Source organism: Centruroides sculpturatus, unplaced genomic scaffold (genome assembly GCF_000671375.1).
Source record: "Centruroides sculpturatus isolate CEXI.00-Female unplaced genomic scaffold, Cexi_2.0 scaffold995, whole genome shotgun sequence".
Classification (NCBI taxonomy): Eukaryota; Metazoa; Arthropoda; class Arachnida; order Scorpiones; family Buthidae; genus Centruroides; species Centruroides sculpturatus.
This window is the reverse complement of record NW_019385527.1, coordinates 130,409-153,188: the sequence shown is the minus strand read 5'-3', so window position 1 is coordinate 153,188 and position 22,780 is coordinate 130,409. Positions and strand designations below refer to the sequence as shown.

At 30.7% G+C, this 22,780-nt stretch overlaps 3 protein-coding genes across 3 annotated transcripts; all 3 read left to right on the top strand.

Annotated features, from left to right (window-relative positions):
* The first annotated feature begins 2,176 nt into the window (after nucleotides 1–2,176).
* On the top strand, nucleotides 2,177–2,770 carry LOC111639840. The gene has a single exon (XM_023385790.1). The coding sequence runs from the start codon at nucleotides 2,177–2,179 to the stop codon at nucleotides 2,768–2,770; it is 594 nt and encodes a 197-aa protein (XP_023241558.1).
* A 49-nt stretch (nucleotides 2,771–2,819) lies between these two features.
* Nucleotides 2,820–7,454, top strand: LOC111639839 (patched domain-containing protein 3-like). The gene is made up of 4 exons (XM_023385789.1): nucleotides 2,820–3,039; nucleotides 3,105–3,277; nucleotides 3,338–3,422; nucleotides 6,670–7,454. Exons 1-4 carry the CDS (start codon nucleotides 2,820–2,822, stop codon nucleotides 7,452–7,454), a joined length of 1,263 nt encoding a protein of 420 aa, XP_023241557.1.
* A 12,031-nt stretch (nucleotides 7,455–19,485) lies between these two features.
* On the top strand, nucleotides 19,486–20,474 carry LOC111639838 (patched domain-containing protein 3-like). The gene is made up of 3 exons (XM_023385788.1): nucleotides 19,486–20,167; nucleotides 20,238–20,325; nucleotides 20,471–20,474. Exons 1-3 carry the CDS (start codon nucleotides 19,486–19,488, stop codon nucleotides 20,472–20,474), a joined length of 774 nt encoding a protein of 257 aa, XP_023241556.1.
* The last annotated feature ends 2,306 nt before the right edge of the window (nucleotides 20,475–22,780 follow it).

Here is a 22,780-nt window from a genome sequence, read left to right as displayed (position 1 = left end):
TCTTTTTGGCTACCCGTTCGTTTTTAGTCTTTTGGCAGTTCATAATAGCTATTCTCAAGAAATTGACGAGAGTCAGACAAGCATTTTTCGAATCCAGATTGTCGATATTCTTTGATCCAGTCACAAAATGTACAGAAATGTTCAAGAGCATTGCTTAAATGGACTTGTAAAGATTGCCATAATTTCCTTACGATATTAACACGCGATAATATCTCATACCATACATGTAATGATATGATAAATTCTAAACTGAGCTTTTCGTTTAAAACCGAATCACAATCACTGAATGTGCCTGATTGTTCCGTTTGATTTTTTAAGCTTTCGATGCATTCAACATCAAATTGCAATAATACGGTCTTCACTGCCTCGATTCTGCTTTCTCACCTTGTGTCAGATAAAAGCTTCATAGTAAGCTTTAATTTGCGTTTGATTAATTCCCAGCGTATGCTGGAAATTGAAAATAGCAAATAGATTTTCTGAATAAAACCAAAAAATGTTTTTGCTGCCACAGAAGAATTAGCTGCGTCTACCAACAGCAGGTTCTAGCTATGACATCCGAAAAGTGTGAAAAATGCCCTGGGATTAATATTTAATATTCGAGTTTTAACTCCACTGTTTACGGGATACTTTACTGCGATACTTTGATTGGCTTTCTAGCCGTTGAGAATCGTGAAAGTAACGTAAACAAACACAATGAGAAATCCCCAGCTCTGGCTGGCAAGGATTCCCCGCGATAGCAACAAAACGCCAGCAAATGTTGCTAGACAAATAAAAACAAATTTGGTATGTCAATACATTTATCGTTTTATGACAAGTAAAATTTTTTCGTTGAGTTTACGGCTTTTATGTAATGCATAAACCTTTGAAGCGCGAGGCCCCTCGGACAGCGATGCCGTAGGCGGTGGCCCACGTCACCCACACATTACGCCGCCTCTGCAATCTGCAATTTTAGAAACTTTCCTACAAAGCTTTTCGTTTGTAATTTATATAAAATGATGTTTCATAAAAATATACCCTTTTTATTTTACATGTTATTCGATATTAAATTTGTATAGTGCCAACACATTGTTACTGACCGTAGAAAGTTTTCCGCCCAATTTGAATGAGCTATTGTATCAATATGTCGAGATCAAGTGCAACAATACATGACTGACACACAGAAAAGTAGGGCAGTTCTAATGACGAGATTGTTAAATGTTATTGCCTGCATTTGGCAATGAATGCAGAAATGTCATTGCACATGAAAACAAATTATATTTTCTACATCGTTTTTTGCATGGAAAGAGCAGGAAAAAGTAAGATATTTTATAATGTTCAAGCTTAGAAACAGCAATTTTTAATCCACAGTGTTCGAGAAATTAAAAACCATTAGTAATTGCATTTCTGTTTGTATATCAATTTGGATATAAAAGTAAATAAGGGACCTGTCTGTGACATCATACAAGATAAGTTTACATAATGCAGATACGTAGAAAAAGATATACATTAGAAAAAAAATCAGTTTTTGAGTGCAGAACAAAAAAATTTAATACGTTTATATTATTTTCAAAAGCTTCTTAAATTTAACAGCAAAATACTTCTAAAGACTCACGCTAAATGATATACATGAACGATTCGGTGTTGAGAAATATGCGAAAAAATGCAACATTGCAATAAATGGACAAATTTCAATATATTTGTTGATTTTTGTCTGCATGAACATTGAGACAAATATAAAAATAATGAAAATTAATTGTCTCGATACAAACTCAAATAAGACGGAAAAGATATCCAAATACTAATATTTATCAAAGTGTCAAGAAATTTTTCAAATTAAAATCAGACAAAGAATTTCAAAACAAATTTCTTGAAACATGTTTGATTAAAGCAATACGTGATAATTGAATTTTTTTTTGACACAATTGAAATAAATTTGTATAAATCCAGATTGAAATTATTTTTAAATTTATTTTAATTTATAGTTTTTAATTAACTTGTAACTTAATTAATTTTCCAAAAATTGTTTTAGGTTTTCGCACAACGTTACAAGATGCTGAAAAACACAAAATTTACGTGTGTCAGTGAAAGTCTATGCAAGTGTTTACGATATCTCGGCAGAAATATTGCACGACATCCGTATTATTACATCATTGCATCTTCCATTGTCTGTGCTTTACTGTGTATTGGATTTTTCAATATGAAAATCATTCATGATATCAATTATTTGTTATGTGCTGACAGAGGAAATATTTTTGACATTCGACAATTCATAGACAAAACATTTCCAATGAACACTTCGGAATTTGACGATTTACAAAGGATAACTCATCTTGCAGTCGTACCTGCGATCTACATAAAACACAAAAAAGACAAGAACGTATTACATAAACATATTTTACTTGAAGTTCAAATGTTAACCGAAATACCAAATAACGTCACAGTGTATGTTGATGAAAGACAAATTGGTTACAACGATGTTTGTGGACGAATCTATGAAAAATGTTTCGAAAATCCTATTTCCACTTTGTTAAATCGTGCGGATGATGTACTTTCTAAGAGACTGAAATTCAAGTATCCCGTAGATATCGATCCTCTAACGTTTTCATATAAGATAATGTTATTCAATTTAGGAGGTGTGATCGTTGACAAAAACGATTATATACAAGAAGTATACGCCATGCGTTTATCATATCCATTAGATTATACCAACACAAGTAAAGCGGAGGGGAATAAAGCATGGAGCAAAGCTCTTCACAGCAGAATAAAAAAAATGCAATTTCAAGTATATTGACACTTTTTTCGAGCCATTCGCTTCGACTGATGATAATCTTATATTAGATATGCAGGAGATAATACCATTTATAAGCGTCACTATAATCGTGGTATGTCTTTTCAGCATGCTGAGTAACACGACTAATAGTTGGATTAGAAGCAAACCGTGGATGGGTGTAGCCAGTGTCATGTCAGCCGGAATGGCTGTAGCTGCCTCTTTTGGATTACTATTTGCGTGTGGTGTAGAAACTACGTATTATAACGTTGCTCTCCCATTTGCAATTCTGGGTATATAATAGGTTATATAATGTGTACATGTATTTTGTGACTAATATTTTTAAATTGCTTTTCAGTGACAGAAGTGGACAATTCTTTCGTAGTGATCGCGTGTTGGAGAACAACTGATACTCGCGATCCAGTTGAAAAGCGGATGAAAGATACGTATTCTAATGCAGCAGTATCCATAACTATAACTTCGTTAACCAACTTTTGTTCTTATTGTATTGCAATGAATTGTCTATTTCCAGTAATTAGAATATTCAGCTATTATGCCGCTACCTGCATCTGTTTTACGTATTTTTTTCAGCTGACGTTTTTCGGCGGTTGTCTGGCTTTGAGTGAATACAGAGAGGAGAACGGTCTTAATCCCATTTATTATAAATCTGTTTCAGGTAAAGTAAAACTTATTAAATAAAACTTTTACAATTAATTTTTTTATCATAATTATGTTGTTGAATTTAAAAAATAACGTAAATGATCTGAAAGATAATGAAGCAGAATTTTATTATAAGAGATGTTTATTCCACACTAGACACGTAATGTTTTGAATAATAATTATACTAAATGAAAATATGAAAATCATAAAATTGATATTATTAGGTTATGATCAGACATACATTATTCAATCAAGAAAACTACAAATAGTTAAGAGTATGCGTTTAAAGAGTATGAAATGAAAAAAAATGTTATTTAAACTCTGTGAAAAACGATTCTTATTTATTAGTAACAAACAATTATTACAATGTACTTATATGCTAAATTTTCGAATGTATGGCAAGACCTTTAAATGAAAAATACTTCTTATAATAGCGGTGAATGATTTTAAGTCAACAAATGAAATTTTACTGTTATTATTTGTAAAACACAAAAGCAATCTAAGTAATGTAACAAAACTCGTGGTTCTTATACACAAAAATATACCTATAAAATGTACTAAACCCATTTTTTTTCTCAAAATTAAAAGTCTGTATATGTTTTTTGACTTACTGTTTTATTGCAGTCTTATGCTATGGAAGAATTCTAACCACGTTTTGTGTGCAGTTACCATTAGTATTTCATTGTTTTCGTTTTTCGTTTATGATCTTTTCATTTTTTATCTAAAATAAAGAGACTTGGTAAAAAAAATTGTGTGAAATCAGTTGAAGCGGACATGATATTCGCATAAAGAAAAGCAAATATTACTGATATAGAATTGTTCAATAAAATGAATTTTTTCCCTGCATGGTACAGGAAAAATCGATAATGCTATATACAGAAATACAAATATCTTAAGGTATATTGATATATTCTCACTGCGTAATAACCTGTCATTTCCATCTTTGCCTTTGAAACTGTGTCTTCCTTGTTGTTTGTTTATTCGACACGATAAAGTGTAATTTACATATGACACAAGGCGTTCTTTACATTATTTTATATACAGTAGAACCTCGAAAACTCGGCCTAATGTGGACCGAAGGATGGCCGAGTTTGTGAAAATGCCGGGTTATCGGGAATGGGGTTAAAAAATATAAGTATGAGTGTTTCCTCAGAAAATACTGTACTGTACTTGTATGTATTGTTTACTTGAGTATATAACAGAAAATAAACTGCCCAAATACCCTTAAACAAAGGGAAAGTACGTACTTTATGAAGGCATAGATCCTTTACTACATGAAAATGAAAATTAATGAATACACTGTGTACAGTAATTTATCTGATAAGACAGACCTCAGAAAAATACTTTATGAGAGCTTTTATACTTTTATAAAGCTGTCTATAATATAAATTAATTAACTAAGGATTTTTTTGCCCTGCCAGGGTGTGGCCGAGTTATCCGGAGTGCCGGGTTATCGAGAGCCGAGTTTTCGAGGTTCTACTGTATTTGTTTTTTATTGCCCATACGCGTTTCAAGTCTATACCCTTCTTCTGTCGGTTACATGTAATTACAAAATACATTAAGATATAGTATTATATCAAAAAAACGAATGTAATTATTCAAAAAGAGTCGTACCTTTTAATGTTTTTAGGTGTTGAGCATATTAAATAAATTGTTGAACATTACAATACATTTTGAAAGAGTATGCTATTTTTTAAATTGAGCTGCAATTTCCAAATTGCACACCTATAAGTTTTCACTGGCCTCTGTGTGTTTTTTTCTCAATCTCGGTAACGGTGATAGATAGTTTAACAGCATATATGATAAGATATGGAGTACGTAGGTACAGAAAACCCCGACTAATTAACTATATACGAACTTCTGGATTGGATCGAAAAGCACGTCATTTCAGTTCAAATATTTTTTCTAAAACAGAGTTAGATAGATGATTTATATGACTCTGTTTTTAACAGGAAAAGCACCATAGGAATAATTCCTAGTTTGGAGGTTTTATACTCCAAACTAGGGAATATCTATGAATACCTGTATAGGTCCACAGGGGTTCCTTGCTGGTTTAATTATGTATGGTAGAATACTTCTTAAAAAAAGAACGAAAAACTGTTTATAATAATAATAATAATGAACAAATAAAATTTAGAAAATTAAAATACGTAAAAAATATTTTTGAAAAAGTAAAAGAAATATTTAAAAATTATATTATAGCGACACCTGAACAAATAAAAATATTAAAACACATAAAACATTAGAACTTAATAACAAATAACACCAACTTTGGAAACGTTTTGTATAAACTGTTAGCGAGTTTACAGCGATCAATCAATAAATGTTTTCTCACCATTCGGGCCACAAATTTTTTTGGGAAAGACCCTACCGTTGAAAAACAGTGACAGGTGAGTTGTAGGCAGATAATTGTAGAGTTACCATAAGTCCGTATTTAGTACGGAGAGCCTATACTTTAAACGGTCTGTAAGTGCCCGTACCGTACTTAGAAAAAATAGTGAAACTGTCAGAACTTTTCAACTGATCGCGCACTTAATAGTTTAATCATAATTACGTAGATTTAAATCTTATAATAGGTGCTAAATTTTTCATAATTATAATTATATTTATCATTATATAAGTAAATGTAACGATTCTGTTGCTTACAGAGCATGCACACATTCATTATAACTGTTTTTTAGTTCGATAGTACTCGTTGCCTACGGTGTAGAATTATTATGTATTATTAATCGTAGTGAAAAAACAATTTCTTTTATTTATTATCTGAAATTTAAATTTACTGTTAAAATGCGAATAACAAATGAAATCTTTATTCAGTCTAACCCTACTCGACCTTCTATGTTCACATTCCTCGAACAAAATTTAACAGAATCAATCGTTTAAATATGCCAACATCCCTGCATAATTTCAGAAATTTTTCGACATAAATTACAGGAGTTATTAAGCTTCAAAGAGGGTGAAGAAAGTCTTGCTTCCCACAAATACACACCCATACACACTAATATTTATATATACAGCATATACGCAAATTCTCCTGCATTCCCTGACGCTTCTATTTCCCAGGTACAAAATTGACTCGTCAAATATTTCAAAGACAGGAAAGTAAAAATTAATTAATATTGCTATAATGATTCTGATAGGAATTTAATATGTTTGGAATTTTTCATTTTCTGTAAAACTTTATAATTTATTTCAATTTAATTAAATTTGTTTTACTTGTTTATGGGTAAAAATTCAACAAGTTTGTTTTCAATATTTTCCAGAATACGGCATTAATAACAGTTATGAAGAAGAGAAGCAGGAAGACATTTTTATGGAATTCTTCAAGGAAAATGTCGCATCGTTTCTGTTTTATTTTTCAAATCAGATTATTATAATACTTTTGTATGTCGTTAGTTTATCATTTAGCATATGGGGAATCATTTTTTTGAACGAAGGTCTTAATGTATTCGGTTTTTATCCCGAAAATTCCGAAATCACCCGAGCATTTAGAGTACATTATAAATATTTTACTGAATATCCATTTACTATTCACATAGTGATTAAGGAAACTTTGGATTATTCAAACGAAGTCGTTCAGAAATCATTAGACGACATGATTCAGATGTTTCGGTCTCATCCGAACGTGGCAGATATGGATATTTCTTGGTTGAAGTATTTCAAAGATTTTCAACAGCATTCAGCAGCGAAATATTCTTTTAAGGGATACGATTTATCCACTAAACAAGATTTTATCGATGCTTTACGAAATGTTTTTTTGAAATTTCTAGGAGCCAAACATTACCAGAACGATATCGTATTTAATCATAATTATACCGATATTATTTGCAGTCGTTTATTTCTTTTAGCAAGAAATGTTTCGGATAGAAACACAGAGAAGAAATTAATCAAAGATATACAAACGATGGCAGAAGAATTTCCTTTCTCCGTTCTTATTCACACCATGATATCGCCATTCGTAGAGCAAAGTATCGTTATTAGAGAAGTGGTCTTTCAATTTTTTTTGGATGACGTCGTTAATAAATCTTGTTATTTTTATTTTCTTTAATCCAAATATTTTGTATTCGGTTGTCGTTGCTCTGTGCATTTCGTCTATTACGATCCAAACCCTGGGTTATATGTCTTTATGGGGTGTGGACTTGGACATCGCTTCCATGTTCTTCTTAGTAATTTCTATTGGGTTTTGTGTTAATTACCCTACTCACATATGTTATTCTTTTCTCACTTCGTCAGATAAAACCATAAAAGGTAAATTGAAACACAGTTTATATAATGTGGGATTTCCGATATTTCAGGGCGCATTCTCAACCGGTATAGGTGTGTTGATTCTTTTACACAAAACTGTGTTTCTGAATAAAATATTCGTTAAAATAATTGTAATAATTTCGGCTCAAACTGCGTTTTATGCATTATTTTTAATTCCTGTCGTATTATCGATTATTCGGAGTTTTTTTTTTTGTGTGTGAATCAAGCTGGAAAACATATGGTACATAAGGAGTAATGAAGAGTTTCAGAAAAGCATATAAATCCGTTAATTGTCGAAAATAAAACAACTCAGTCTTTAGCTAATACATTTGTTGTATTTCAGATCGATATACTTTCTTGTCATTTGTGTATGTAAAATACATAATTACAAGTTGTAGAGTAGGTTTTTGTTTATTAACTCAATTTAATTTAAAACAGACTTCTTAAAGTATGTAACTCTAAAAGCTGATAATTTAAATTTGATGGCGTTTAATTGTATGCATTGACATAACACAATTAATTCTTTCCAGAAGATAGAATCAATGCAACTTTTAAATTTGATAAGTGGATTTTTGGTTTTAAATTACAACTGATACCACTAAAAGAATTAAGAACATGGTGACGTAAAGTTGCAGCCAGGCATTTCGACGATATCACAATAAATTTTCGATCGTTAGAATTAGTTTGGTTTATTTGGTTACGGCAACGGATTTCGAAGCGAATCTTCTTGTCTTTTAACTGTCTTTGCACTGTGGACACTAGCAAGGCATTTTTGCAAGCCCATTATGGGTTCGGCCAGAACTACAATTGGAATTCCAAGTGATGAGATATAGGGCCCGATATATCGTGACGAACCACCACCCGAAAAATTGTTGGATTTTTTCCACTCATCCGGATTCCAATACGAGTCTTCAACAGCGGTAGGCTGCCACTTAGACCGCTTGGCCATTCAGCCAATCTTTCGATACTGTCATTTTTGACATACGTAACAAAGTTACATTTATTTAAATTGTATTCATCAATATTCATTAATACGTTGGAACATGGGATTTAGTAAAAAGACAAAGGTCTGCTAGCTTTAGTTCATTGTACTTGAACTTCATTTAACCATGAACGATTAAAATGCTTTGGAAGATGAAATAATTCACTTTATTCTACAGAACAGCGTTTCTGAAGCACTATTGTTATCCTTTATGCTTATTTTTTACAATATTGAAAAAATTTCTAAACAATTCTTGTTTGTAATTTTTAATGGTATTTTAGTTTAGCACATTATCTAATTGACAAACCTTGTTTGAGAATAATTATACATTTAATTCTTCCTGAAGTTTGACGAGTCCCCATATTTATGTTATTTCCAGTGCCATCCTCGCCTCTTCAGTACTCAGAATAGGAACAATTGTTTCATACTCATCACTTCCTTTTTCTTCCTCCTCCATATATTCCTGCATTGTTTAATCTTCTGGAGCAACTACAGATCAAAAAATTTCATCGTTTGAAAGAACTCCTGTAGCAAGATAGTTGTCAACGCTCACATAATCCCGCATGCTGAAGTTACCCAAGGATCCTTCAACTTGTCAGCACAAGATCATTGACATATGTAGCTTCAGCTTCTTGGTTCCTGTATCTTCATTACTAAAAACATTCATAAAATGCTTTTAGTGTATAAAAAACTTTGTAACTTTTGTAACTTGCTAATCGCGTTTCAAAATACTTTTTCCTTACTGGAATAAACGAATTTTCTAAATATATGAAAAATGATACTTTTTTCTTTTATCAAACTTTAATTCAAAGATACAATAAAGTAAGCTAGACAATATTTTGTTAAAAGCTAGCCGAAAATGAATGTTTAAGTTTTCATGCCATATTAGATCTTTAAAAAACAAATTTGTTAAAAACAGAAAATCTTTCAACATCTACACTGCAATCAGGAAAATTAGTGCCATCGGTGCGAATTTAATGAGGAATGGAATATTCCTTCTTAAATTTTCTCGCCCCCCTTAGAGCAGCAAGTAAATCTAAGGGAAAGAAAAGAAGAAAGTCAGCAGAGAAAGCTGGTGTGGTATTAAACGGTAACCACAGGCGATGATTGGGACACTAAAAAATTTTTCTTTCCTGTGTTAAATCGAATAAGAAAAAATATAGCGTTAATGGTTTCAAGATGTGAAGAACAATGTACGATAAGAGTGAAGTTCATAAAAAAGTTTTCTAAAGATATTTCCATGCAAAAAAAATGGGTTAAGCAGCGTTGGGTATAAGTTTACAGAACCAAAGGACAATGACTCGAAAAACTCTGGAAATCACTGCGTTACAGCAAGCAACTTTACACTTGCTGGAACTAGTTTTTTAGAAAATACTGCCAGTTCTATAGGCAAAAGGAAATCTATTTACCGGGTAAAAATATTTGGAAATAACTACTGCACATTTGTCCAAAACGGTATAGTTAATTAATTTATTCATTGCACAATAAGTCTTAGAACTGTGAAAATTTTTAATCCATTCGGTAAATCACTTTCCAGTTATCACAGTAAGGTCCAAATAGATCTGGACTCGAGCGTTGTCTTACCTATGGAGCCCTCATTTTGGGCTTTCTAATTGTGCAGGTTTTAATTAACTCATAATTTCAGCTCCATGTGAGGTGAAAATCACAATATAATTAAATAAATATAGAAAGTATATGTTTTTTCCAAATTATAAATTAGAAGTTTGTAAATAGTCTGAACTTCTAATTTATAATTTGGAAGAAAAATATCCTGAGTTCATCATGCATTTGAAACTACATGCAAATTACAGATAACTCGTATCCACCACTAGAGGGCTTGAACCTGATACAAAGTGTATAAACTTGACAGTTGGGTATGAAGATTTACTTTGATTTTTAATGTTATAGGCGTCAGAACCTAAAATGAAAGGCTGACGTCTGATCATTTTTAATAATGTAATTTTTATCTATTGTTAATTGTTTTTAATGAAGTGATTTCTTCAAACAAATCTAAAAGGTGTACTTATATGGTGCGTGAAAAAGATGAATTGATAGACTCAAAAATTAAATTAATTTTTTGTAAATAGTCTAAACTTCTAATTTATAATTTGGATGAAATAAAGTTTCATATTATTTTTCTATAACATTTGATGGCCACTTCTCCATACGGTATGTAACTAAGCTACTAATGCCGCAAAAATTCACAACTGAGCTACTCCCTACCCTTCAGTACGAACTGCACGATGCCCCATTTTCTATGAATTTCAGTCGTTAAAAATCTGGCATTGCAAAAAAAAAGAAAAAAGAAAAAAAAAAAATTGTGGAAAATACAATTTTCTCTCATTTACAGATACCTTTTTGCATTCATATCGCATACAGGCAGTAAGATCCAATCAAAGATTTAATAAGATTCTCAGGAAACTGTTATCGACTAGGAACAAGGTTTTCGCGGTTACACAAATTTGATATCACAAAATATAGGCAATAAACAGGGAACTCACTTATGAAACACCTTGAAATAAATGCAAATTTTGCTTTTGAAAATCGACTAACTGCTATTTTGATAAGGACGAGAAAAGTGTGATAGAAAATACGTACTGAAAACACTAACTCATCTACAGAAATTTAAATAGATGTGAATGCATGCTCGATATTTTTAATAATGGCTCTAATGTAACACGAATTCTTTTCAGAAGGTTTGTGGTTATTGTGTAAGTTTAATGAGAAATAAAGGAAAAACATACTTTAAAAAATATTCTGCCCTTTCTATATACCTTCTTATAAATTTATCTGTTAATTCACATTAATAAATAATATCATATTTCTTCTGCACTAAATGTCGATATTTCACTGTAGTCTCACTTACGAAAGGTTTAAAAAACAAAGTGAATGGTTGCTTTGTATCTGAGATTTCGTTTAAAAATTCGATATTTAGTTGATAAGAAAATTGAAATTTCCTCGTATGAATGAATTTATTATTTAAGTTAGTTATTACTTTATTAGGAAACAAATTTATAAGGAAATGAATAGAATCTTTAATAGTAAAATTTATGAAATTAGTAATTAATGAAATAACTATATGCATTGTGTTAAAAAAGAAACAAACTTTATTAAATAGACTAGATTAAAAGCGTGTTTGTAGATGACCTCATATATATAACTGCTGATTAAACTAAAGTTGAAGCTATATTTCTCGCCTGTTTTATTTTTTTTTCTTTGATAAACACTTTTTTATTATCTATGAAGCTTTGAATAATATTAACACTACAAACATTTGTAGCAATGAACAGTGTTAAAATTTCTGGATGTTGAAATCCGATTATTATACTAACAATACAATCATTTTATTCCTCAATTTTCTTTTCATAATGAAATTACTTCAAAGATTTTTCGAAAGTATTAAAGTTAGAAGAAGTAAGGTAACTGTCTGAAACAGTGCCAAACATTTCAAGTCTAACGGTGTCAAATTCAAGAATAATAACCTTTACAAACTTGTCATAATAAATTTTAACGTTTTCCAGTATAAGTTACGTAGATCTAAGAAATGATAAACGGGAGAAAATTGAACAACATTAAAAACTTGTTCGGATAATGTCGAAACTTTGAAGAACAGAGAAGTGCGCTTTCTTAAACGTATTCGACTGCCATAATTAGTTGAGAACGTAATAATATCGGAAAACAATTAGATTTACAATCGTTACGATAGATAATTAAAATATCGAATTACATAATGTATATAGGTAAATCTAAACATAGTATTTAAATTAACTCCAGAAAACAGAAAACAGAAATTACTATTCATACAATATCGCGTATAATCAGATTATATTTCAATAGAATTTCTTTCACTTCGCTTATTTTAAAGTATTTCGTCGCAAAGGCACAACAGATGACGAAAGTAATAAATGAAAGGTCACACAATATACACAGTAAAAGAAAAATTAAAACACAAATCTAACTTAGAGTTATAATCTCACAGACCAAAATCGATCAACCATGGTCCTTTTGGTGTTATCTAAAATAATGGTGTTAGAGCTAATATCTCTCTGAATAATTCCAATCGCAGTCAGAAAAGATTTTCAATTGAAAAGAAACCAATAAATATATTTATAAATAGTATCTTTGTAATTCATATAAAGAATAGACGAAGAAATTTGTCCAGCGATAATTTTAGCTGCAAAAGTGATAAACTTACGTTCGTTATATTCACTAGTAATTTCGATTCGACTTTAAGGAAAAACACTTATTTGCAGGTAGATGATCTATACTGTACAGTAGGGAAATCAAGATAAAAATTGTTAATGTTTGTGATGCGTGTTTAAAAATGTTAAGCAATAAAATCGTTTTTATCATAATCTTATTAAAAGTATTATCTGAAATATGAGAGATAAGCATAATGGATAATCTTCATTATGTTGATCAACAGGTAACAATTCAATGCTTATAATTGCATATATTTGATTCTTTCTGCTTGGAATAATATTTTGGAAACTTCTAAATAAATGTTCGTAGCATTTTTCCTGTGGTTATCTAATACAATTTTCGCCGTAGGCCGATCAATTGCAGTCAACGTACAAATAAGGTATTCATCACACGAATCAACAAAATGCTACAATTAAACCACTCTCTTACCCAGCAGAAGTAATAAAGATTGTATTTAGCTACAATTAAATTTGAATTGGACGTCTTATCTTATAGACTATTTTGAAGTATTTCGTGGAAAAGATAAAATTAACTTTTAAATAATTCTTATAGGAAAAATCATATTGATAAAAATCATTTTATCAGACATAAAAAGCTTATTCATTCGTTTATTAAATCAAATAAATATGTAGTGTAAAATAAATTATTTATGTAAACGTTTGAAATAAAACCTAACTGTTTTCATACTGTTTTCATACATTCTAAACCCTCGAGAATAACAATCATAATACATTCTTATTCGCTTTTAGAATTTGTACAGTACTTTACTTTTGTATATAGTAACTGTTAGAATTGTGCTTATTTATTTAGCCGAATATATATATAAACGTCTAAGATAAGCTATTAGACAACCGTTTCAAGTCTGTGTACATATTAAAATGTATTAGAAATAGCTAGATAAACTAAAAACTCACTAAAATAGTGAACTATTCTGAACTGAATAATGTTGCTAAATGCTTAAATATTATAAAGTTTATATATTTAATTTAGTATGAAAGCTGCATGCCCATGAAAATCCTATCAATTAAAACCCTAATACAATTAAGCATTGACCGAGTTGTATATCACACCAATACAATTCCAAAATGTGAAACTCACTTTTGAAAAGTTTATTTGCCAAATAACTACTGCACTGTGCACGTTAAGATGCAAAAAGGGTCTTTTTTATTCGCAAAGTGAACGTTTTGCCATTAGTTTTTCTTCTCGAAAATTTAGTCAAGAATTTTTTATAGACTGCATTAATGTACAGTACAGTACATACGTTCAGTATTAGTTAATATTAATTAGTATATACATAGTACTATAATAATTAAATATTTTAAAATTACTTTCGTGTTTATAACTGTTAGAAATCGAAGTGGTTCCTATAAAAAGTCCAGCAACCAGTTGCTTATCTTTCCGTCAACATTTAAAACATTTAAAACCAACATCTATTACGATATTTTATTATTAAAGTTTTTATATTTTTTACTATTATATAATGGCAAAAAGCTTAATCTGAGGGAAGGGGTGGGTTTTATAAAAAGAGAGTTAATATAGGTTTTCATCTGGCATTGCAAACGCTCCTAGAGAGTTTTCAATGCCAGATGAAGAACAAGAGAATACAGTTTTTTTGACGATTTTTGCTCCTTTCCAATTTTCATATTTCTGCAATCCTTTTACAGAAAAACTTGAAATTGAGCCAATTACCTAAGAAAGTATCTTTCGAACAGATATTCCGACTATCTATAGGTATTTGGGAGCGAGAAATCGGCCTGATTTCTGTGTATACAGTCATTCATCGAGCGCGGAGTCACTGCCACGACTCTCGATAGCGAAATATCCATCCCCTTTACAGTGCGATTCTATTTTAACATCCAAATAGTGTTATAAAAGTTTACAGTCTTATGTTTATAAAATCTTTTTACGTATATAAAGTACAGTACAATCAAACAAAAATAGAACACTCGAGAAGTGTAAATTCTCCTTATTTCATTCACCCGGTTTATATGAGGTTATACAAAAACAAATACAAAAAGTATTAATCCACTTTCTATGATAAAATTTATTCGTTTTTAAGCAAAATATGTATACGTATTTTTCTTTACTTTATAAGAATTTCCTTGAAAAACACCATTTATTTCCTGATACAGTGTTTTATTTTAACAAAATAAACATGTATTACTAGTTTTTCGAATAATGAATTTATCTCTTTCGTAAAAAGATCAAAATAAAATTGCCTATTGCAAAAATGATTTATAAGCAACATTTAATATCTACAAGGAAAGTTCGATTTTTACTTTTTAAATCTGATTTAAACAAACTTACATTTGACTTCTTGATTATTACGAATGAAAACACGGCAGGGAAAGGTAGCAGTTTAACAGAGAAGAAACACGACACTAAAGTAAATTAACCGATAAATTAGTGGATTAAGAGATAGGTAAGAATTAATTTTGCTTAAATCATAAGCTTTTTGCGTATTAATTCATTAACAGTAATAAGTAATTGTACAAGTATAAGCATATAAGATGTTATTTAGCATAATAATTGTATACAATTTATAGGATATTATTAACTTAAATTCTACTGTTACTTATATATACTAATATGAATTAAACTACTTTTAGATTCATCTAGCTACTATCAATTATTTTTTATTCATTAAATAAGTTTACTATTTTTTTCACTTTTCTGGCTGTTATATAGGCCTATAACAGAGGGAAAGTCCGTAATCAAACTCAAAATGACCCCTTCTAAATTTTTACTTTTTTGGACATTGGACACTTTTTAAAGTCGAAAAATGCACAAAATCTCGGGAATAATTTCTGTATGTATAAATATTAGTGTATATGTGTGCACGCGAGAAGTGTTTGACTCGATTTTGCTCACTCTGTTGGAAGCCTAATAACTCCTGTTCTTTTTGTCGAAAATTTCGAAAATTTTACAGGGAGGTTTGTTTATTAGTGGGATTGATGCATTTCAATTTTGATAGAAAAAGGTGAAAGGAGTGGGGAAATAATGTGGGCCGTGTGTATTTCCAATAGGATTTGAATTAGTGACGATTTTACTCATTATTAACATTTACAATTGTTTTTTTTTTTTTATAAAACCCATCCCTATCCTGAAAATTAAGTTGTTTGCCATTTTAAAATTGTTAAAAACATACAAAACATTAAAGAAATATGATAACAGATAGCGTTAAATATATAAATAGCCTGGAAAGAGCAACTCGTTGCTTGTATATTACTACTACATAATTATTTTAATCATTATTGCCTGTTTATCAATTCATATCATTATCATTTATCTTCATATTTAATCTGGTAAGTTTGTTGAATTTTATAATAATATTGTAAAGGAGGTTGAGGACCATAAAATGAAAAGTAACACCTGAAAATCTTACCATGTTCAATGGATTTTAGAATAATTTTATTATTATTGTAACGTAAATAATAGTTTATATAGCGGCTGAAATCCATTTATATTCTAAAATCTTACATTTTACAAATCAGTATTTTAAATTGTGAGATTATAATTTCATATTGTAAAGTTCGAAATCAAATATGTAACTTCACTGAAGACGCCGAAAATTTTGCCGAAAAATGCATTCTGTAGAACTTAGCGTTAATAAAGTGAGAGAAAAGAGTGTGATCTGTGTAAAATAAATTGTAACAGCAATGCAAATATGCTTGTATAGTTACTTATTACTCTAGATTTGTTTTTTATTTTTCATTGATTTTTCTTTTGAAGTTTGAAGATTGAAGTTTGCTTTTTTTTTATAAAATAATCTTGAATCACCAGAAAGGAATTCTTTTCAAATTATAACCATTCACGAAAATATCGAGCATGCATTCAGACTGATTTCATTTTCTGCTGCCATATTTTCATAAAGACGATTGTAGTCTTTCGAAAATCTGCTTTTCCACAGAAAATAGAACTAAATCAAGTTTCGAAAGCAAGATTTGTATTTACTGACATTATTGTCACAAACATTAGAATTTCGAGCTAACGCGGTTACTGTACGTTCTCTGCTAGTTCCGATTTCTACTAAAACGCAATCTTTTGTAAAAATTTATTATTAATTTTGCTATTCTGTGCTTATTTTATGCATAATTAACTTTTCTGTATATAATATATACAGAAAAGTTATATATAATATGCAAGGTGCGTGCACATTTCCTCGCAACACAAACTTCCTCCGAAAATGAGTATTTTTTTGTTTTATTAATTAAGTTATGGCAACGCAACACTCGGGCAATCTGCCTAGGGGAATGCCTTCCGGGATGTCTTTTTAAGGGTAGTGGACCATATTCAGGCGTAATAGTACGTTCGCACAATATCCAAGACTCACTCCCATCTCGATTGTAACTGTCGCCAGTCGAACGTCGAGCTGTTCGCACAGGCCGCTTGAGAATAACCCGGTTATTGCAAGCGATGATAAAACTGAAGTGGTTAGTCACGAACATCAACAAAGCAGAAGTTTTTTTAGAAATAAATACTTTTTTTTGCCATACATTTAATAATAGACAAATATCAACGTCTCTCCAGATGTCTTTTTTATGTCTTTGCCGATAGCCCGACACGTGTTCCGCAGCCATCTTGTATTTTCTCGGTTGCGTGGTATTGTGGAATCTCTTTTATGACTGGTTCTAGTTTTAAGAACTCTCTTGAGTCGATCGCGATTGAACCTCGTTTCTGTCGACATTTAAACGGTGGCGAGACGTCAAACCACGGCATAATCGCCGACCTTGGTAACAATTTAGATCGAAATGCTCGGTGCCTACGGGATATTACAGACGTAGAGAAAACCCGGAAAATTTCACGTTGCCAGCCCGTCCTGGCCAGGCGCGAACCATAACTGAACTCCAGTGTTTAAGAAACAGAACCGCTTTGCCACTGGTGGGTCCCGAAAATGGGTATTTGTCTTTTTACATTTTATAACAGTTTGTTAGAAATGTTTTCTTGTAAAGTATTGCAATAATTAAAATTTATTTGTTGTTTTTAATATACTAATATTACAGTCTGCAATTTTATAAAGTTTCCTACAAAGCTTTTCGTTCGTAATTTATATAAAATGGTGTTTCATAAAAATATACCCTTTTTATTTTACATGTTATTCGATATTAAATTTGTATTGCTTTTAACACATTGTTTGACAGTAGAAAGTTTTTGAATGAGCCATTGTATCAATATGTCGGAATCAAGTGAAATATTACATGACATAGACACGGAAAAGTAGGGCAGTTCTAATAACGCGGTTGTTGAACCTTATTGCCTGCATTTGACAATGAATGCAGAAATGTCGTTGCACATGAAAACAAAATATATTTTCTACATCGTTTTTTGCAAGGATTGATTTCTAAAAAGTGCATTTGAAAAAAGATGGGTATTTCTTTGTAGGAACGTGCTTAAAGATCACGTTTCAGTATAATACGTTAGGTTACGAGATGTTATGGCGTGGTCAGTGAGAAATATTGACTTTTGAATCGGACGCTTTTCTCAAACACTCTAAAAGAGCAGGAAAAAGTAATATAACTTATAATGTTCAAGCTTAAGAACAGCAATTTTTAATCCACAGTGCATGATGCAATAAGCAGAAGCTCAATCCATTCTGTCGGGAGAGATGTTTGTCAAATGTTAAACCTACTGGTATTACGTGTATTCGAAAAATGAAAAATATTAGTAATTGTATTTTTGTTCTTATTCAATTTGGATATAAAGGTAAATAAGAGATCTGTCTGTGACATCAAACAAGATAAGCTTACATAATGCAGATGCGTAGAACGAGACACATACATTGGAGAAAAAGCAGTTATTGAATGCAGACCAGAAAAATTTTATACGTTTATATTATTTGCAAAATTTACTTAAATTTAACAGCAAAATACTTGTAACTTTTCATGCTAAATGATATACATTAACTATTCAGCGTTGAGAAATATGCAAAAAAATGCAACATTGCAATAAATAGACAAATTTCGAGATACTTGTTGATTTTTCTCTGTATCAACATTGGGATAAATATGGAAATAATGAAAATTAATTTTTTCGATACAAACTCAAATAAGACGGAAAATGCATTTAAATCCTAATATTTATCGAGGTGTCAAGAAATTTTTCAAATTAAAATCAAATGAAGAATTTCAAAACAAATTTTCTTGAAACATGTTAGATTAAAGCAATACGTGAATTTTGAATTTTTTTCAGACAATTGAAATCAAATTTGTATAAATCCACATTGAAAGTATTTTTAAATTTATTCTAATTTATAGTTTTTAATTAACTTGTAACTTAATTAATTTTCCAGAAATTGTGTCAGGTTTTCGCACAACGTTACAAGATGATGAAAAACACGAAGTTTACGTGTGTCAGTGAAAGTCTATGCAAGTGTTTAGGAAATCTCGGAAGAAACATTGCACGACATCCTTATTATTACATCATTACCTCTTTCATTGTCTGTGCTTTACTGTGTATTGGATTTTTCAATATGAAAATCATTCATGATATGAATTACTTGTTATGTGCTGACAGAGGAAATATTTTTGACATTCGACAATTCATAGACAAAACATTTCCAATGAACACTTCGAAATTTTACGATTTACAAAGGATAACTCATCGTCCAGTAGTACCTATGATTTATATAAAACACAAAAAAGACAAAAACATGTTAAAGAAAAATATTTTACTGGAAGTTCAAATGCTAAGCGAAATAGCAAATAACGTCACCGTGCATGTCGATGAAAGACAAATTAGTTACAACGATGTTTGTGGACGGGTCTATGAAAAATGTTTCGATAATCCTATTTCCACTTTGTTAAATCGTGCGGATGATGTAGTTTCTAAGAGACTAAAATTCAAGTATCCCATAGATATGGATCCTCTAACGTTTTCATATAAGATAATGTTATTGAATTTAGGAGGTGTGATCGTTGACAGTAACGATTATATAGAAGAAGTATACGCCGTGCGTTTATTTTATCCATTGGACTATAGTAACACAAGTAAAACAGAGTGGACTAAAGCTTGGAGTAAAGCTCTTCACAGAAAAATAAAAGAATGCAATTTCAAGTATATTGACACCTTTTTCGAGCCATTCGCTTCGACTGACGTTAATGTTATATCAGATTTGCAGGAGATAATACCATTTATAAGCGTCACTATAATCGTAGTATGTTTCTTCAGCATGCTGAGTAATATGACCAATAGTTGGATTAGAAGCAAACCGTGGATGGGTGTAGCCAGTGTCATGTCAGCCGGAATGGCTGTAGCTGCCTCGTTTGGATTACTATTTGTTTGCGGAGTAGAAAGCACATATTATAATGTTGCTCTCCCATTTGCGATTCTGGGTAGGTTATATAATACGTTATATAATGTGTACATTTATTTTGTGACTAATATTTTGAAATTGTTTTTCAGTGACAGAAGTGGACGATTCTTTCGTAGTGATCGCGTGTTGGAGAACAACTAATACTCGTGATTCTGTTGAAAAGCGCATGGAAGATACGTATTCGAATGCAGCAGTATCCATAACTATAACTTCGTTTACAAACTTTTGTTCTTATTGTGTTGCAATGAACTGCCCTTTTCCGGCAATTAGAATATTCGGCTTTTATGCTGCTACCTGCATCTGTTTTACGTATTTCTTTCAGCTGACGTTTTTCGGAGGTTGTCTGGCTTTGAGTGGATACAGAGAGGAGAACGGTCTTAATCCCATTTATTATAAATCTGTTTCAGGTGAAGTAAAGCTTATTAAATATAACTTTTACAATTAATTTTTTTAATCATAATTATGTTGTTGATTTTAAAAAATAACGTAATAAATCTTAAAGAAAATAAAGTAGATTTTTATTATAAGGGATGTTTATCTCACACCGGACACCTAATGTTTTGAAAAATAATTATAATAGATGAAAGTATAAAAATCATAAAATAAATTCAATTTGGTTATGATCAGACATACATTATTCAATCAAGAAAAATACATGTGGTTAACAGTATGCGTTTAAAAAGTATTCAATAAAAATAAATGTTATTTAAACTCCGTAAAAAACGATTCTTATTTATTCGTAACAAATAATTATTGCAATGTATGCTAAATTTTCGAATGTATGACAAGCAGTTCAAATGAAAAATACTTCTTATAGCAGCGGTGAATGATTTTAAGTCAACAAATAAAATTTTACTGTTATTACTGTATTTGTAAAACACAAAAGCGAACTAAAGTAATGTAACAAAACTCGTGGTTCTTAGACACAAAAATCTTCCTACAAAAGTCGCCTGTATCGAAATCAATATTTTTTCTTTCCTTCAGTCGTTGAGTCTAAAACTTGATATTTGAATAAAATGTGGTAAACCCAATTTTTTTTCTTAGAATTAAAAGTCTGTATATGTTTATTGACTTACTGTTTTATTGCAATCTTATGCTACGGAAGATTTCTAACCACATTTTGTGTGCAGTTATCATTAGTATATCATTGTTTTCACTCTTCCTTAATGACCTTTTCATATACTGGTACTGAAAAGTCGATGACGTCATATATAGGTAAACAGATATCTTAAGATATATATTCTCACTCCGTAATAACCCGTCATTTCCATCTTTCCTTATGAAATCGTGTCTTTTTTCTTGTTTGTTTATACGACAAAATAAAGTGTAATTTACATATGACACAATGTGTTCTATGCATTTTTTATTGACGATACGCGTTTCAAGTTCACACCCTTCTTCTGTCGTCTACATGTAATTACAAAATGTAATAAGACACAGTATTATATTAAAAGAATGTAATTATTCAACAAGAGTCGTACCTTTTAATTTTTTTAAGTGTTGAGCATATTAAATAAATTGTAGAAGATTGAAATACATTTTGAAAGACTATGCTATTGTTTAAATTGGGCTACAATTTTCAAATTGCACAACTATAAGTTTTCACTGGCCTCTGCCTGTCTGTTGAGTGTCTGCTATTTTCTCAATCTCGGTAGCGCTGATAGATAGGTAAAAAGCATGTATGATAAGATATGGAATACGTAGGGGCAGAAAACCCCGATCAACTGTATATACAAACTTCCGGCTTGGATTGAGAAGCACGTCATTTTAATTCAAATATTTTTTTCCAAAACGGAGTTAGATAGATGATTTGTATGACTGTTTTTAACAGGAAAAGCACCATGTACTGTACGGTTTTTTATTCCGAACTAGGAAATATCTATGGGTAACTGTATAGGTAGGTCCGCAGGTGTTCCTTGCTGGTTTAATTATGTATGGTAGAATACTTCTTACAAATAGAACGAGAAACAATTTATAATAATAATACTAATGAACAAATAAAATTTCGAAAATTAAAATACGAAAAAAAATTTTAGAAAAATTAAAAGAATTATTTAAACATTATATTACAGTGACACCTGAACAAATAAATAATATTAAAACACATAAAACATTAGAACTTAATAACAAATTACATCAACTTTGGAAACGTTTTGTACAAACTGAAGCGAGTTTGTAGCGATCAATCAATAAATATTATGTCACCACCACGGGCCATAAAATTTTGGGAGAGACCCAACCATTGAAAAGCAGTGACAGGTGAATCGTAGGCAGATAATTCTAGATTTACCATAAGTCCGTATTTAGTACAGACAGTCTGTACTTTAATGGGTCTGTAAGTGTTTGGACCGTACTTAGAAAAAATAATGAAAATGTCAGTACTTGTCAACTGATTGCGCACTTAATACTTCAATCATAATTACGTAGATTTAAATCTGCTAATAGGTGCTAAATTTTTTATAATTATAATTTTATTTATCATTATACAGTAGAGCGTCGATTATCCGAATCAATTGGGGAATGGGGTTGTTCGGAAAACCAATATTTCGGATAACCGATTATGTACGAAAAAATACATTAATTTATCCCATGTTGAAATTTTTTTCCATTGCGTGACGCTTCGCGTTAAATT

Bases quoted from the DNA above. Each gene is read 5' to 3' on its own strand.
- LOC111639840 (XM_023385790.1), top strand. From the start codon at position 2,177: ATGAAAATCATTCATGATATCAATTATTTGTTATGTGCTGACAGAGGA.
- LOC111639839 (XM_023385789.1), top strand. From the start codon at position 2,820: ATGCAGGAGATAATACCATTTATAAGCGTCACTATAATCGTGGTATGT. The intron at 3,040-3,104 runs GTATATAATAGG...ATTGCTTTTCAG, and splicing joins TCTCCCATTTGCAATTCTGG to TGACAGAAGTGGACAATTCT. The intron at 3,423-6,669 runs GTAAAGTAAAAC...AATATTTTCCAG, and splicing joins TTATTATAAATCTGTTTCAG to AATACGGCATTAATAACAGT.
- LOC111639838 (XM_023385788.1), top strand. From the start codon at position 19,486: ATGTTAAAGAAAAATATTTTACTGGAAGTTCAAATGCTAAGCGAAATA. The intron at 20,168-20,237 runs GTAGGTTATATA...ATTGTTTTTCAG, and splicing joins TCTCCCATTTGCGATTCTGG to TGACAGAAGTGGACGATTCT.